This window comes from Stomoxys calcitrans, chromosome 2 (genome assembly GCF_963082655.1).
Source record: "Stomoxys calcitrans chromosome 2, idStoCalc2.1, whole genome shotgun sequence".
NCBI classification, from domain to species: domain Eukaryota; kingdom Metazoa; phylum Arthropoda; class Insecta; order Diptera; family Muscidae; genus Stomoxys; species Stomoxys calcitrans.
The window spans coordinates 10,884,146-10,900,898 of NC_081553.1; the positions used below are offsets into that span (position 1 = coordinate 10,884,146).

Below are 16,753 nucleotides of genomic sequence, written 5' to 3' on the forward strand. Positions count from 1 at the left end.
TCAAATAAACTTTTTTTCTAAAGCAAGCTAAAAGTAACAGCTGATAACTGACAGAAGAAAGAATGCAATTACAGAGTCACAAGCTGTGAAAAAATTGTCAACGCCGACTATATGAAAAATCCGCAATTACTTTTTGGGCAACCCAATATTTATTACAGATCTAGACAGCGCTTCAGATTGACTAAACAAGCTTTTCAATATGTTCTTTCTGAGTTGGATTTTTCGGGACACACATATGTCCACAGCAGTCCCGCTGATGTTACAATGGCAAACCCGGCCGGCTGTTAACAGCTGTTCGCGTGAGACAACCTTTTTTAATCTGCCTTGGGCTGGTACTATTATATTTTCGCTTTTCGCGATATTTTTCGCCGATTACTTGTTTTAGATAATAGTTTTTAAAGCAAACAAAAAAAAAAAATAAGTACCAGCCATAACGTGGGATCTTATTGGCTAAGTCAGAGTGCAACGTGAAAGATAGTCCTGCGTTGCAAAAGTTACATATGCCTACCACATATACAGGCTCATTTCATTACATTACATTTCGTTGGCAACACTTGATCAGCTGTAGCAGAAATAAAAAAAAAACTTTTGCCTAATTGCATACGCCATACGTATATTTGTATCAATTAATTTTTATGCTTTAGAAGAAACGTTTAAAAATAGAAAAATATATGCTAAAGAGTGATTATCTTTTTGGCAACAGCGGTTTCAACAGCTCATGCACGTTTCGTGTTTTGTTTCACTGTCAAACATCTTCAGTTTGGTCTATAATTTAACCATGAATCGTCTAACAAACGAACAATGCTTAAAAATTGACTTTTATTATCAGAATGCGTGCTCTGTTAAGAAAGGTCATCGCGCGCTTCTTCCATTGAGCGGCGAAGCTCATTTTTGGCTCAATGGGTACGTAAATAAGCAGAATTGTCGGTTTTGGAGTGAAGATCAGCCAGAAGCATAGCAGGAGCTACCAATGTATCCAGAAAAAGTCACAGCTTGGTTCGGTCTATGCGCTGGTGGCATCATTGGACCGTCTTCTTCAAAGATGAAGCGAATCGTAACGTAACTGTGGATGGTTAGCGCTACCGTGAGAGGTAAATTGCAAACGAAAAAATTCGTGGATATACTAAAGTTTGCGATCTACGACGATTTTTAGGAATGATGAACTTTTTCCATCGATTTTTACCAAACGCGGCTGAACACCAGTCCATTTTATGCAGTTATACGCGGGGTAATAAGAAAAATGACCAAAAGGTTATTAAATGGTCTGGCGAGTCGAAACAGGCATTTGAAAAATGTAAATCTTTGCTGAGTGTGGCCACCGTTTTAGTTTTTCCGCAGCAAAACGCTATTCCGGAAGCAGTGGATGCTTCCGGAATAGCAATTAGAGCCGTTCTACAACAATTTGATGATAATAAGTGGCATTCTCCAGAATTTTTTTCCGAAAAAATAGACGATGCTCAACGGAAATACAGTACCTATGACCGGGAATTGCTTGGTGCATACAGAGCTGTCAAATTTTTCTTACATTGGGTCGAAGATCGTGAGTTTTGCATTTACACCGTTCGAAAGCCTTTGCAGTTCGCTTCTCAATAAAAACTCAAAAAGGCATCGCCTCGACAAGAACGTTATCTCGATTTTCTGGCTCAGTTAATCACCGACATACGTTACATACCTGGCAATGAAAATATCGCGGCAGACGCCTTTTCTCAATTCCACGCACTACATATATCAGACTACACGGATTTTATGAAACTATCAAAAAGTGAGGAACTGAAAACTTTTCTAGGGTGTGAGAGAAAAAACGATATGAAACTATTCCAGGCTCTGAACAGAAATTTGTGTATGATATATTGGGTTGCTTAATAAAACTTAGAATGAACTTTAAACAAATATACTTTTTTTACATTTTTTTTCTAAAGCAAGTTAAAAGTTACAGCTGATAACTGACAGAAGAAAGAATGCAATTACAGAGTCACAAGCTGTGAAAAAATTTGTCAACGCCGACTATATGAAAAATCCGCAATTACTTTTTGGGCAACCCAATATCATCTTTTAAGGCACGACCTTTTCTGACAAATCCTTTTTGCAAAATTGCATGCAACGCTATCCACAACATAAGTCATCCTGGAACCGCCAATTCTATAAAGTTGATTTCAGAACGTTTCATATGGCCTAAGATGAGAAAATATTGCCGACTATGGTGCCGAAAATGCATTGCATGTCAGGGGGCTAGGATTCCACGGGGTTGTAAAGCGCCTATCAGCAGCTACAATCATCCACCAACAAGATTCGAACATATCGATATTGTGGGGCCCCTTCCATCGACCGTTTCTCCCGTTGGGTTAAGGCCTACCCTATGGAAGACATGATAAGCGAAACGATAGCATTTACATTCTATCAACGATGTATTACCAACTTCGGTACTCCCTAACGAATTACAACCAACCAGGGTAGACAATGCGAATCCAATTTGTTTCGTGAATTGAATCGTTTGTTGGGCATCAACCATCTAGGAACAACCGCTTACCATCCCGAAGCAAACGGGTTGATAGAGCGATATCGCCGTACTATTAAGACAGCCATCAAATGCTATCAAACCGAAAAATGTGTTGAGGTATAACCTCTCATATTGTTAGGAATACGATCGTCATATAAAGAGGATATTAAAAGTTGTTCAACTGAATTAGTTTAGGAATGCACATTACGACTGCCTGGCGAGTTTCTATGGGAAACTACAACAAGATAAAAGGTTTCCGAGAGATTCTTAACAGTCTGAGATCGATAATGCAACGTCTTAAACCGCAAACGCAAAGGAGATTTCATTCATCGAAAACAAATTGCACACATTATCTGCAGTATTTTTTAGAACCGATGCAGTACGCCGTCCCTTGCAACCGCCATATGAAGGTCCGTTTCCTGTTATCAAAGGAAATGACAAATACTTCAAGCTTAACATCAACGGCAAACCAACGAACATTTATGTCGACCCACTGAAAGCTGTCTTTACATGCAATGAAGATGTGGAGACAGGAGACAATCAAGTTCCCGCTGAGCCTGAGATACCTACTCACGACTCGTGCCCTCTTACCTCCAACTTAACATTGCTGATTTTGCCATATGGAATATGCCACAATGAAATGGGATTTGGACTACTTTGGTAGTATAGTTTATATTTTATGTACAAAAAGCCTGCTTTATTTTGAATATTTAAATTTTTTTACATTAAATTGTGTGTGTGTGTAAAATAGGTTGTACCAACATTACATTATCAATCGAAACGGTTTGCGCAGCCCCTGCTTGTTATGCCTTCAAACCAATCTCTCCAGGATTGAAAATCTTCACATTGCGATCGTTAACTTTATACAAGACTTCCTTGGTGGTGTAGTTCATTTCAAAACAATTATCCTCATCCTCCTGGAAACGTTTGATCAACAGTTTGCCATCCACTTCACGGAATACACCACTTTTAAGTTTAATCACTTGAATGTGCACCGATCCCAATTTCGATACATTATTGTCATCGAGAGCATACAGATCAGAGTTGCTCATTTTGGTAATGATGGTCAAATCAGAAAATTCTCTAGTCAAGGCTACGAGGCCATGACACATCTGTTGTATGTCCTCCTTGGTGGCACCCAAATTATACAGGATCGACAAATTATCAATGATGATGGTGTTATGGATCCGTGTTGTGAAATTGGGGCCCGAGGTAAGTTGTTCTCTGATATCGTTCAGCAGCAAATCGGTTAACTTGTTCTCCTTCGATAGCCATTTGCAGCTAAGGAAATCCTTGGCCATATCGTTGGAGGGGTCGATAACGCCCAAAGTTTTCCCCAGGAAAATATTGCAGTTGTACCCCAAACGCATGCCGGCATTAAAATAATGCTGATAATTATGTTGCAGACACACCAGCAAAGTACCGGCATTCGATATGCGCAGGCGTTGCCCTAGAATTGAGCTTATGAGGAAACTGCCATCTACATTTGACTCTTCGCTGATGTGTATAAAGGGTGGCAACTTTTGCTCATTCAAACCGCAAGCAAATAATACCGAAGCAGCCATAGTTGGGTGGAAAAGTTAAAGTCTGAAAAGAAAAGGGTAAATTATTAGATAAACAAACCAAAGAAATTTGTTAAAATTTATCCAACATTTGGGAACATAGTATTGGAGAAAATTTGAATTTTTTTTTTCAAAGTCAGGTCAGCTCGTAATCGATTATAATTTCCACAGGAAACGTTCAAGTACAACAAATTAAGAGAATCGGCGCTACAGACAGGATGTTAGAGAAAGGCAAACTGGTACTCATGATCAGCTTGTGTGTTGTCCATACATATATTGTCTGGCAATTTCTTATCAGTAAGCAATTTAAAATCCTTTATTTAATATCATTATCATATTAGCTCGCCTCCCTCCCCTTTAAAAAACTTAAAGAAACGAAATCATTTTTATAACTAAAAAAATTTTCTATAAAAATATTGGAAAAAAGTTAATTTTGGCCCATGAGGGGATCGAACCCGCGACCTTCGCGTTATTAGCACGACGCTCTAACCAACTGAGCTAATGGGCCGATGCTCTCCGCCTGTCTTTTGTTTTACTTGTTTATCGCAATACAAGCATGTAGAGAAATAAAAGACAATAAGCTTTGAAAGCTCAACTTTGCTTTTTTACAAATGAGCTTTTTAACAGCACGTGTCAGGGTTAACAAGTAGTCTGATGCACATTACGACAGCAACGAAAGTAGACGAATATTGAATTTGTCATATAGGGCCACCCTACCATATTTTTACAATAGGAAGCGCAACATCGCAAGCAAATAAATCTAAAAGGTGGAAGCAATTTATTACTTGTCATTGCAATAATGTTAAAATAATTAAATGTAAACTACTAATATAAAATTGTTTTTATTGTATATTCCTGTCTACATATAAGAAGATTTTTCAAATATTAAAATGTTATATTGGCCCATGAGGGGATCGAACCCGCGACCTTCGCGTTATTAGCACGACGCTCTAACCAACTGAGCTAATGGGCCGGTGCTCACTGCGTTGCTCAATTCCTTACAGCTACAAATACCGTTAAAGGTCCCAAATCACATCAGTGTGCTAGCAGCATAGCATCTCAAATGTTTCCAGGCAAAGATTGCAAAAATTTCAACTATTGAAAGCAAAGAGATGAGAGTTAACAAGTAAGAGCATGCTAAGTTCGGCCGAGCCATGGATTCTGCTACAAATTTATACAAAATAAATTTAATTTAACTTCTGTCAAACCAGCAAAAATTAAAGCTTCAAGGAACCGAACATGGGAGCAAAATCAGGTTATAGGCTGATTTGGACCGTATTAAGCATAGTTATTGTAATCATAAAAGAACACCGCATACAAAATTTCAGCAAAATCGGAAAAAATTGAGGCTTCCTTAGGCTCAAATAATCAAATCGGGAGATCGGTTTATATGGGAGCTATATCTAAATCTGACCCGATATGACTCATTTCAAATCCCCAAGGACCTACATCAATATTAGGTATCTATGCAAAATTTCAAACGGTTAGCGTTACGCGTTCTACCGCTATCGTGATTTCGACAGACGGTCCGACATGGCTATATCGACTTTGGACCTCGAGCAATCAAGAATATATATACTTTATGGGGTCTTAGACGAACATTTCAAGGTGTTACAAACGGAATGACTGGATTAGTATACCACCATCCTATGGTGGTGAGTATAAAAATCTTTTGTTATACTTTTTCTGCAAAAGTGCGACTTTTTTACAATTTGCAGAAATTTGTAAACCATATAACTTAGTGAATTGGTTTGTAACATCCAAAAAGAAGAAATATAGACCGATCGACTCAGAATCACTTTCTAATTCAATTTAGCTATGTCCGTATGTTCATGCTAAATAATTTGTGTAAAAAGTACAGGTCGCAATTTTCATCCGATCGTCTTCAAATTTGCCACAAGCATTTTTTTGAGCCTAGAGACGAACCCTATTGCAATTGTATAAAATCGGTTCACATTTTGATATAGCTCCCATACGAGAGTTGCCTTTTATATTTCAAGATTGGACAACCCTTGCGTTGCAATCTGCCAACTGACAACTATATCGTAAAGCTTTACATTTTTAAGGTTAAAGGAACTCACAACGTTTTGACATACGAGCGCTATTTGTGTTGTTTACAGTAACAGTGCATGGATGAACTTAATTTAAATTTTGGCGATGACGCTCCACCAAGGACCAGTGTTTATCGATGGTATGGTGAATTCAACAGAGCTCTTAGTTCACCCCAAGACGAATTTCGTGGAGGTCGTCCAAAATCAGTTGTTCTAAAAACCATTGATGCTGTGCGCCAACTGATCTTGCAAGATCGTCATGTGACCTACCGTAAGATTGAGACAACCCTAGGCATAAGTCAGACCAGCATACCGTCAAAAAAAAAATTTGTTCGAGTTGGATCCCATACAATTTTGTTTTTGCGTTCACTAATCCCGAAATATAAAAGGTAACCCTCGTAACACCTCGAAATATTCGTCTAAGACCCCATAATATATATATATTCTTAATCGTCTCAATGTTCTGAGTGGATCTAGTCATTTCCGTCCGCCCGTCTGTCGAAATCACGATAGCGCGTCGAGAGAGAGAGAGAGAGAGAGAGAGAGCGTAAAGCTAGGGGCTTTAAATTTTGCACAGATACTTAGGTTAGGTTGAAAAGAGGGTGCAGATATTGATCCACCCCAGGCCACTATGGACATACACCAAGCCAGTAATCGGCTTGTCGTGCGCTTTAAAATCAATAAAGCAACCTCTAAATCGAAAATTTTAATTAAGGAATTCCGTGATACTTACAAAATCCTTAATTGTTTTCGATATCACTCCCCTAAGTTGGTTCATGTCTGGTATTGTGTTTCCACTTAAGTGCTGGTTTCTTTTAGACGCGAAAGCCGGGCAATGACAAAGGAAATGCTCCAACGTCTCATCATCCTCTCCGCATGCCCTACACACGCTATCACTATGCACAGATACTTAATATTGATGTAGGTAGTTGAGGATTGCAAATGGGCCATATCGGTTCAGATTTAGATATAGCTCCCATATATACCGATCTTCCAACGTGACTTCTTGAGGCCTCAAAATCCGCAATTTTTGTCCGATTTGGCTGAAATTTTGCAGATAGTGTTCTATTATGGCTTCCAACCACTGCGTCAAGTACAATCAGTCTATAACCTGATATAGCTCCCATATAAACCGACCTCCCGATTTGGCTTCTGGAGTCCTTACAAGCCGCAGTTTTTGTCCTATTTGTCTGAATTTTTGCATATGGTGTTTCGTTATGACTTCCAACAACTGTGTCAACTACGGTCCAAATCGGTCTTTAACCTGATATAGCTTCCATATAAACCGATCTTCCGATTTGACTTCTTGAGCCGCAATGTTTGCCCGATTTGGCTGAAAATTTGCATGTGGTGTTTCGTTACGACTTCCAACAACTGTGTCAACTACGGTGCAAATCGGTCTTTAACCTATATAAACCGATCTCTTGATTTGATTTCTTGAGGCTCTGGAAGCCGCAATTTTTGTCTGATTTGTCTGAAATTTTGCATGTGGGGTTCCGTTATGACTTCCAACAATTGTGCCAAGTGTGTTCTAAATCGGTCTATAACCTGATATAGCTCCCATATAAACCGATCTCCCGGTTTTACTTTTTGAGCTCTTACAAGACGCACTTTTTGTCCTATTTGGTTGAAATTTTGCATGTCATGTTTTTTATAACTTCCAACAACTATGTTCCAAATCGGTCTTTTACCTGATATATCTGCCATATAATCCGATCTTCCGATTTGACTTCTTGAGCCCCTGCAATGTTTGTCTGATTTGGCTGAAATTTTGCATGTGGTGTTCCGTTATGACTGTCAACAACTGTGTCAAATACGGTCCAAATCGGTCTGTAACCTGATATAGCTTCCATATAAACCGATCTCCCGATTTGATTTCTTGAGCCTTTGGAAGCCGGAATTTGGCTGAAATTTAGGATTTAGTGTTCTGCTATTACCATCGACAACTGTGCGAAGTATTGTCCGAATCGGTCTATAACCTGATATAGCTGCCATATAAACCGATTTCCCAATTTGACTTCTTGAGCCCCTGGAAGCCGCAATTTTTGTTCGATTTGGTTGAAATTTTGCATGTGGTATTTCCTTATGACTTCCAACAACTGTGGCAACTACGGTGCAAATCGGTCTGAAACCTGATATAGCTCCCATATAAATCCATCTTCCGATTTGACTTCTTGGGCCTTACAAGCCGCAATTTTTGTCCGATTTGGCTGAAATTTTGCAGATAGTGTTCTTTTATGACTTCCAACAACTGCCTCAAGTACGGTCCAAGTCAGTCTATAACCTGATATAGCTCCCATATTAACCGATTTCCCCATTTGACTTCTGGAGTCATTACAAGCCGCAATTTTTGTCCGACTTGGCTGAAATTTAGCATGTAGTATTTTGTTCTGACTTCCAACAACTGTGCCAAGTACGGTCCGAATCGGTTTATAGCCTGATATAGCTCCCATATAAACCGATCTCCCGATTTGACTTCTTGAGCCCTTAATAGCCTCAACTTTTGTCCGATTTAGCTCAAATTTCTCACACTGTGTTCTGTTATGACTTCTAACAACTCTTCTGACTTCCTGACTTCCAACATCTGTACTTAGTACGGTCCAAATCGGTTTATAACCTGATATAGCTGCCAAGTAAACCGGTCTCTCCATCATCCTTGTTCGGTTCCTAGAAGTTTTAATTTTTGCTAGTTTGACAAAAGTTTGGTATGTAGAATAAATTTATGTTCTTCAACTTAATTTATTTGGTATAAATTTTTAGCAGAATCCATGGTGGTAGGTTCTCAAGATTCGACCCGACCCAAAATTTTGAATTTTTGACATCCACTGAAGTCGTGAATGTTCCAATTCGCTAGATGTGCCACCCTGTATATTCACTTACTTTCACTAAAACCAATGTAATCCCCATGCCACCAATGATTTTCGCGTGTTCCTTTTGAATTTGGGACTACACAATTAAATGTTTTTCAATTTGCACCTCGTTTTCAAATTTGTTCTTCTTATCATGTTGCTAATATCAAGTCCCAACAAAGTTTATTGTAAAAATGTTTATCGAAGTGTATGATTATAGCTTAAACTTAGATAAAGAAAAATGTTTTCTTTAATCTATAATAAGTACAATAAGGTAAAGTTTATTTTTTAATTTATTGATAAACAGTATTGCAACTGGGCAAATGACAAATACATAACTCGGTTATTTTTGTGAAATATTATTTTTTTTTCAATCGAATGTAATAAAACTGCAAAACATATAAAATTTTCAAATTCAATTTACAGCCACTTATAATTGCTTCTAAATTAACAAACGATAATATTTATAACAGCATACATATGTATGCACATACATATGTATGTTAACCTTGTTTAAATAAAAACAAATATTTTCGTTGAATGGTTATAAAAGCTATTCAATTGCAAATATGTAATGAGTACAAAGCCACACTCATGTAAAATTTTGTGTTATTCATGTGTATTGGTGGTTTCGTAAACTGCTTGCTAATATTATTTGCAAACATAATTGTTTATTCAGAATAATTTTTTTTAGCTAATTGAAATTCGTACAATGTTAAATGAAACTAAAAATAAATTGTTTTGCTTAATTAATAAATAGGTTTGAATTTGTTTTTTTTTAATTTTTTGGTAACGACTTATAAATTAACAAATATTAAAGTTAGACATGATTAAAGTCTAACACACGCTTCAATTTTAACAACTTTGAACGCTTGGCTTTTCATGTTATTCAGAAACGAAATGTGTATACAGTTGAACCTCAATTATCCGGGCCTTTATTAACCGGTTACCCTTGTTAACCGGTTATCCCAGTTAACCGGCATGCTGTGCTTTTGATTTTGAATCTCTATTAACCGTGCTTTACCTCGATAATCCGCGCACCACACACATGGTTGTTTGATGTAAAATTCTGGTATTCCCCTTTTTTATTTTTAGTTTAAGGTGAATATTAAACCAGTAAGGAAGGCAAAAGTCGGGCGGTGCCGACTTTATAATACCCTTCACTTACCCTATAAACACAAAAGAGGGGGCTACATTTAATTCTGAACCAATTTTGATGGACCTCGGCGGTTGTATCCAGATAGATTATTAAAATTCCTGTATCAAATATCGAGCAAAGCAAATATTGCCCAAAAAGTAATTGCGGATTTTTTAAAAGAAAGTAAATGCATTTTTAATAAAACTTAGAATGAACTTTAATCAAATATACTTTTTTTACACTTTTTTTCTAAAGCAAGCTAAAAAGTAACAGCTGATAACTGGCAGAAGAAAGAATACAATTACAGAGTCACAAGCTGTGAAAAAATTTGTCAACCCCGACTATGTGAAAAATCCGCAATTACTTTTTGGGCAACCCAATATGTTCAAAAGCGTTATAACTACGGTTGACAAATGACAACAAATTATCCAAAGTCTAACGAACAAATACATGGGAGCTATATCTAAATCTGAATCGATTTAGACCAAACTTTATGGATATTGTGGAATTCGTCGAGGAAAGCGTTGCACAACATATTGGGAAGATTGATCAATAAATGCGCTTGCAGTGGGTCTAGGAGTGAAAATCAGGCGGTATATAATCTATATCTAAATCTAAACCGATTTCTATAAAATTCACCAGTGATATCAAGAGTCATAAGAAAATCCTTCCTGCCAAATTTCGAGATAATCGGTTACCAAATAACCATTTTATTGCTTTATTACTGCAAATCGGACGAACATATATATGGGAGCTATATCCAATTCTGAACCGATTTCTATAATACCCACTTTTAAAAACGAGAGTCATAAAAAATCCTTCCTGTCAAATTGCGAGAGAATCGGTTAACAAATGACCATTTTATTGATGTATTACTCCAAATCGGACGAACATATATATGGGAGCTATATCCAAATCTGAATCGAATTCCATGAAATTCACCAGTAACATTGAGAGTCATAAAAAAATCCTTCCTATCAAATTTCGAGAGAATCGGTTGACAAATGGCCATTTTATTGCTGTATTACTTGAAATCGGACGAACATATATACGGGAGCTATATCCAAATCTGAACCGATTTCTATGAAATTTATCAGTAATATCGAGAGTCATAAGAAAATCCTTCCTGCCAAATTTCGAGAGAATCCTTTTACAAATGACCATTTTATTGCATTATAACTGCAAATCGGACAAACATATATATGAAAGCTTTATCCAAATCTGAACCGATTTATTCCAATTTCAATAGGCTTCGTCTTTAGGCCGAAAAACATGTCCATACCAAATTTGAAATTGTGACCTGTAGTTTGTACACAAATTAACATGGGTAGACGGACGGACAGACGGACATCGCTAAATCGAATCAGAAAGTGATTCTGAGTCGATCGGTATACTTATCAATGGGTCTATTTCTCTTCCATTTGGGTGTTACAAACAAATGCACTAAGTTATAATACCCTGTACCACAGTAGTGGTGTAGGGTATAATTACATTCAGTCGCTAATTAAAAATTGACCTGCTAAGATGTTTGTTCGAAAATGGCTCCAACAACAAAGGAGAAAAAAAAACACGAAAAGATCTGTCAATTCAGGAAAAATTAGAGCTAATTAAAGATCATAGCAAAAACCTGTCCATTGGTTTTTCATCAAAAAATATGGTGTTGGCAAGCAAACTGCACGCGATTTAATAAAAAAGAAGGAAATAATTGTAAAATTTTTCTCTAGAAGTGAATCTATGGATGGTTTGAAAAAAATAGTGTCTTTCAAAAGTTGATTTCGCAACATACGAATGGTTTCATCTCGAAAGATTTGAATCAAATTTAACAATTTCAGGGCTTGGCATAAAATTTGATTGTGAATTTTAAGCGAAATGATAATTAAAAGGCCAAATATTTTCATGTAAAACTAAACATAAATTCGGAATGCAAGTACTCCTGGTTGGCTAGAAAAACTCAAAAAACTAATGGGAATGAGCTGGAAAACGGTTTATATGAGAGCTATATCAGTTTCTTGACCGATTTGAACCGTATTTGGTGCAATTGTTAAAAGTCATAGCGTAACACCATATACAAAATTTCAGCCAAATCGAATGACAATTGCGGCTTCCAGGGGCTCAAGAAGTCTAATCGAGAGATCGGTTTATATGGGAGTTATATCCAAATCTGAACCAATATGGCCCATTTGCAATCCCGCGTTCGACCGCTCTCGTGATTTCGACAGAAGGACGGACATGGCTAGATCGAATGAGAATGTCGAGACGATCCAGAATTTATATACTTTATGGGGTCCCTGATCAATATTTCGAGGTGTTACAAACGGAATGACTAGATTAGTATACCCCCATCCATGGTGGTGGGTATAAAAATGCGAGCAAGCTTAGCCACATTTCAAATCATAAGGTAGCATATTTACAGTAATATTACACAAATTAAAATCATCATAAAATTTCTAAAAAAATCTTAAAAAATGTTTAAAGTAATCAAAACAAGTAACAGGCGTACATAAAAAATAGCATAGCATTTTCAGCAGATTTTTGTACTTAAAGCAGCAAGTTTTGTTTGCTGATTTAGCTGGCCGAAATGGTTGCTAAACCAGCAGCCCTATGTTTGCTGAAACGGCAGTAATGTCTGCTTTCCCATTTTCTGCAGACGAAGGCTGTTGTTTTAGCAAACATAATTTATTCAACTTTAAGAGTTGGTGTTTAACATTTTTTGTCTCGATATGATCAATTTTGGAAACATTTGCTATTTTGCTAGAAAAAAAAGCAGTACAAAATAAGGTCATATCGGAAGAAAAGAAATGTAGGTACATTACAAAAATGCTGTTTCAACATTTAAAAGTTTTTAAATACTATTCGATGTTTTTTGTTCCTAACAAATGATTCCATTCGATTCGATAATGAATTAACACACTTCCCGTATTTAAATTTATTTCATGTGCATGGTGACAGTGCAAACACATGACACACGACTAATAAACAAAACGTTCGCAGCTGATCTTCACATTTTTTTATTTACACTTTAAAAAAATGTAAAGATGTCGCACATACAAGTTGTCAACAGTTCTCCCGAGAGATAAGTTAACACACACACACACACACAGTTGTAGAGAATGATGGCAAATTAATAAATATGTAGGTACTTATGTTTAGTTTCTTTTTTATTTGTTTTTGTTTATACAAGAACAGCGCTAATAATTATTGACATTTCTCTATCGCGTTGTTGTCAAGTGTCAAGCTGAGAACATTTGCAAGTACATGCATGTGTACATGAAAAGTGCCGGTAATCTATAAATATGTGGGGATTTTATAAACGTGTTAATAAAAGACGTCCTCTCAATAGCACATCCCAACGAATGTGCGCTCAACTTTTATCTCACACTCACACTTTATGCAATATAAATTCAATATTAAACTAACCGATGACAGCAGATATTCGAGCGATTTCAAAGCAATTCGTGTTAGTATTCACGCACAAAATGTTGCTCTTTGCTTGTTTTAAATGAGTTTATAACTAAAACTATCCCCCCAATACCGATTGTTAGAAAGTACACTACATTTCACCATCAACATTTTTGCGAGCATGTGAAGATCTCTTTAGCAATTGAAATTCTCTTCAAGGGAGAGACCTGCGATTTGCCATACACAGTGACCTAGTGTTAGGTTAAATAGACTTTATTAAATTAACAGATGGTAAATTGAAAAAAAAGCTTCCATGTTTCTTTCCCGAGAGAGTAAAACCAAGCGCGATTATTTTATTTTAGGTTGCCACATGTATCAAAATTATTTTTGAAATGGGAAAAATGATAAATTTGAGTTCTGTTCGCTACTGTTACAGCCCGCAAACATATGATGGGTGCATTAGCAAGTATTTGGTTTGATGACGAAAGCTTGATCTTTTCCCCACACTCATAGAAAAAAGCCTGCTGAATATAGAAAACACTGTCTCCTGACTGTAGGTAGTTAATAATGCTACCTTAACAGCAGTAGTGCTGCAATTTCCGTACAGCAGACCTACTGCTGATAAGTCTTTTGTTTGCTAACAAGTAAAAAGGTGTTAAGTTCGGCCGGGCCGAACTTTGGATACCCACCACCTCGGGTATATATGTAAACCACCTTTCATCAAAATCCGGTGAAAATTGCAAACCTTATGCCCCATAGCAGTTATAATGAAATATGATCCGATTTGGACCAAATACTAATAAGTACAAGTCGTTGTTCAATTGTGTATAACAAAATATTGGTATTTTAGTAGCTATATCTAAAAATAAACCGATCTGAACCATATACGACACGGATGTCGAAAAGCTTAACATAAGTCACTGTGTCAAATTTCAGTGACATCGGATTATAAATGCGCCTTTTATGGGGCAAGACTTTAATCGAGATATCGGTCCATATGGCAGCTATATGCAAATCTTGATCGATCTAGACCAAATGCAGAAATATGTGGAGGGGCTTAACTTAACTTTCTGTCCCAAATTTCGGCAACATCGTGTAGCTTAAAGAAGTAAACGAGGACAGCAAAAAAAATTCTAGGCGAATTTGAGGACATCACTTAGTTTGCACAGCATGCTATAAGGATTTCAGTTCGCGGATCTTACACAAAGAGCAACCACGAGGTGCTGGAACGACTGATGAAGACACATTTACAAGGCAGACAATAACCACAGTAGCTGCCTTTATGGCATTTTATCGGTAACACTGTTGATGAGGAAAAGTGAATGCGGGCGAATTGCAAACTGATTGACCGGACCGAACGGAATAAACCAGGTGCAATTGCAGGAATCCTTTGGAGTTACCCTGCCATAAATACATCGGATCTTCAGAGCAAGGATTTTTGATCCATTAGTCTGTCACCGTTTTTATTGAAAAAACAAGAGAAAGACTGATAGACCTACAGATGAGGCAGGGACTGACACTCAAGAACTTCATGGGTCATGGGGAGATGGTTCTTAGCGAAATGGTATCGGTTTTGGGATTGAAATTTTGCACAAATACTTTTTATTAGTGTAGATCGGTTGGGATGGTAAATGGGCCAAAACGATCCATGTTTTGATATAGCTGCCATATAAACCGGTCTTGACTTCTTGAGCCTCTAGAGGGCGCAATTCTTGTCCGATTTGACTGAATTTTTGCACGTGAAATTTTGGTATAATTTCCAGCAACTGTGTAAGCATGGTTCAAATCGGTCCATGTTTTGATATAGCTGCCATATAAACCGATCTTGAAATTTTGCACGTGGTGTTTTGGTATTGGCTGCAACTTTGCAGCAAGAATTCCGTGCTTTTCGCTAACTCCCGATTGTTCTCCAGTATTACACAGATAGGAAAAATATGTTTCAAAATCATGCACCAACATTGCCATTATCATACACTGGCGTTGATGGAAATATTGTCAACAAGCGTGAATGATTTTGTGAACAAGCGTTGTTGATTCATGCAATGACCGTTGTGGACAACATCCCTTCGAAATATGCAAAACCTTGTATGTGTATATCTGGCCGTGATGCAATGTGGTGAGACGTTTGTAAATACACAATGAGATTAATGGAACACAGATTCGGTACTCATCGGCACACAAAATCTTTTTGTGATCTTTAAATAAACTGTGCACTGGAAATTGTCAGAATGTGAACCTCTGTGGACGTTTTGTTCAACATAAATGTGGTTGGAATATAAAGATTTGTTGTTGATCTAATAACATCTGTGTGTTTATTAAACAAACGAATATGGCCATTTTGTCAACGCCGTGCTTGATTTCTTCTATGGGTGTAGCCTCTTCCCATATGATTTTCGTCGTTCCTATCGACCGTTTCGCTGTCCCATAGTGTAACATGCGCGTTTGTCGCCAACACCCTTAATCGGACTGCGATGCCCCAAAGGGGATCGGATCTATCAGCTTTTCTGATAGCAGTTCCCTGGTTTTCACGGCAAATTCGTCTGCCCTTTCATTCCCCTTATTCCCTGGCACCCAAAGAATGCGGATGGTAAGTTTTAATTATGCGATGCATGGAAAGGCTATTTAAGATTCAGCACAGGCGACTTTTCACGCTTCTAGTTGCTCCAGATATTCTCGTTTGTGATGAAAGTCTCTAAAAGGATTAACTGGATTTCATTGCATGTCTATATCCGCGGTGTGCTGAGCAACACATTTTCTCATCATTTACAAACCCGCGTACTAATGTTCTGGTATTCAATGGAATGTGTGCCCTTCATTGGCCTAAAGATATGGAAGGGAAAACAAATCCAACAAGTAAAAAGGCGTTAAGTTCGGCCGTCCGAACTTTGGATACCCGCCACCTCGGGTATATATATAAATCAGCTTTCGTCATAATCCGGTGAAAAAAAATTTATCCCCCATAGCAGCTTTATGAACCATATGGTCCGATTTGAACCAAATTCAACACAGATATTAAGTGGTCTAATAAGCACAAGTCATTGTTCAATTTTGCAGAACAAAATATTGGTCTTTTTGGTAGCCATATCCAAATATAGACCGATATGAACCATAAAAAACACGGTTGTCGAAAAACCTAACATAAGTCATTGTGTCAAATTTGAGCGAAATCGGATTATAAATGTGCCTTTTATGGTGCTAAGACTTTAAGTTGAGAGATCGGTGTATATGGCAGCTACATCCAAACCTGAACCAAATCT

The 16,753-nt window shown here is 37.3% G+C and overlaps 1 protein-coding gene and 2 non-coding genes across 6 annotated transcripts in view; all 3 read right to left on the bottom strand.

Moving 5' to 3' along the window:
* Positions 1–3,166: 3,166 nt before the first annotated feature.
* The window catches only part of LOC106086006 (uncharacterized), a 30,188-nt gene continuing 16,601 nt past the window's right edge, over positions 3,167–16,753 (bottom strand). For 2 of the 4 annotated variants that reach the window (XM_013250506.2, XM_013250507.2), the window contains exon 2: positions 3,167–4,084. In XM_013250506.2, the coding sequence (XP_013105960.2) occupies positions 3,301–4,062 (762 nt within the window). In that variant the 5' untranslated portion in view covers positions 4,063–4,084 and the 3' untranslated portion in view covers positions 3,167–3,300. Of the gene's footprint in view, positions 4,085–13,480; positions 13,616–16,753 lie in introns of those variants that run through there. The other 2 variants (XM_059364034.1, XM_059364035.1) reach the window with 2 other exon arrangements.
* On the bottom strand, positions 4,494–4,567 carry Trnai-aau (transfer RNA isoleucine (anticodon AAU)). Its single transcript has one exon. It is a non-coding gene; the product is annotated as a tRNA-Ile (tRNA).
* Positions 4,959–5,032, bottom strand: Trnai-aau (transfer RNA isoleucine (anticodon AAU)). Its single transcript has one exon. It is a non-coding gene; the product is annotated as a tRNA-Ile (tRNA).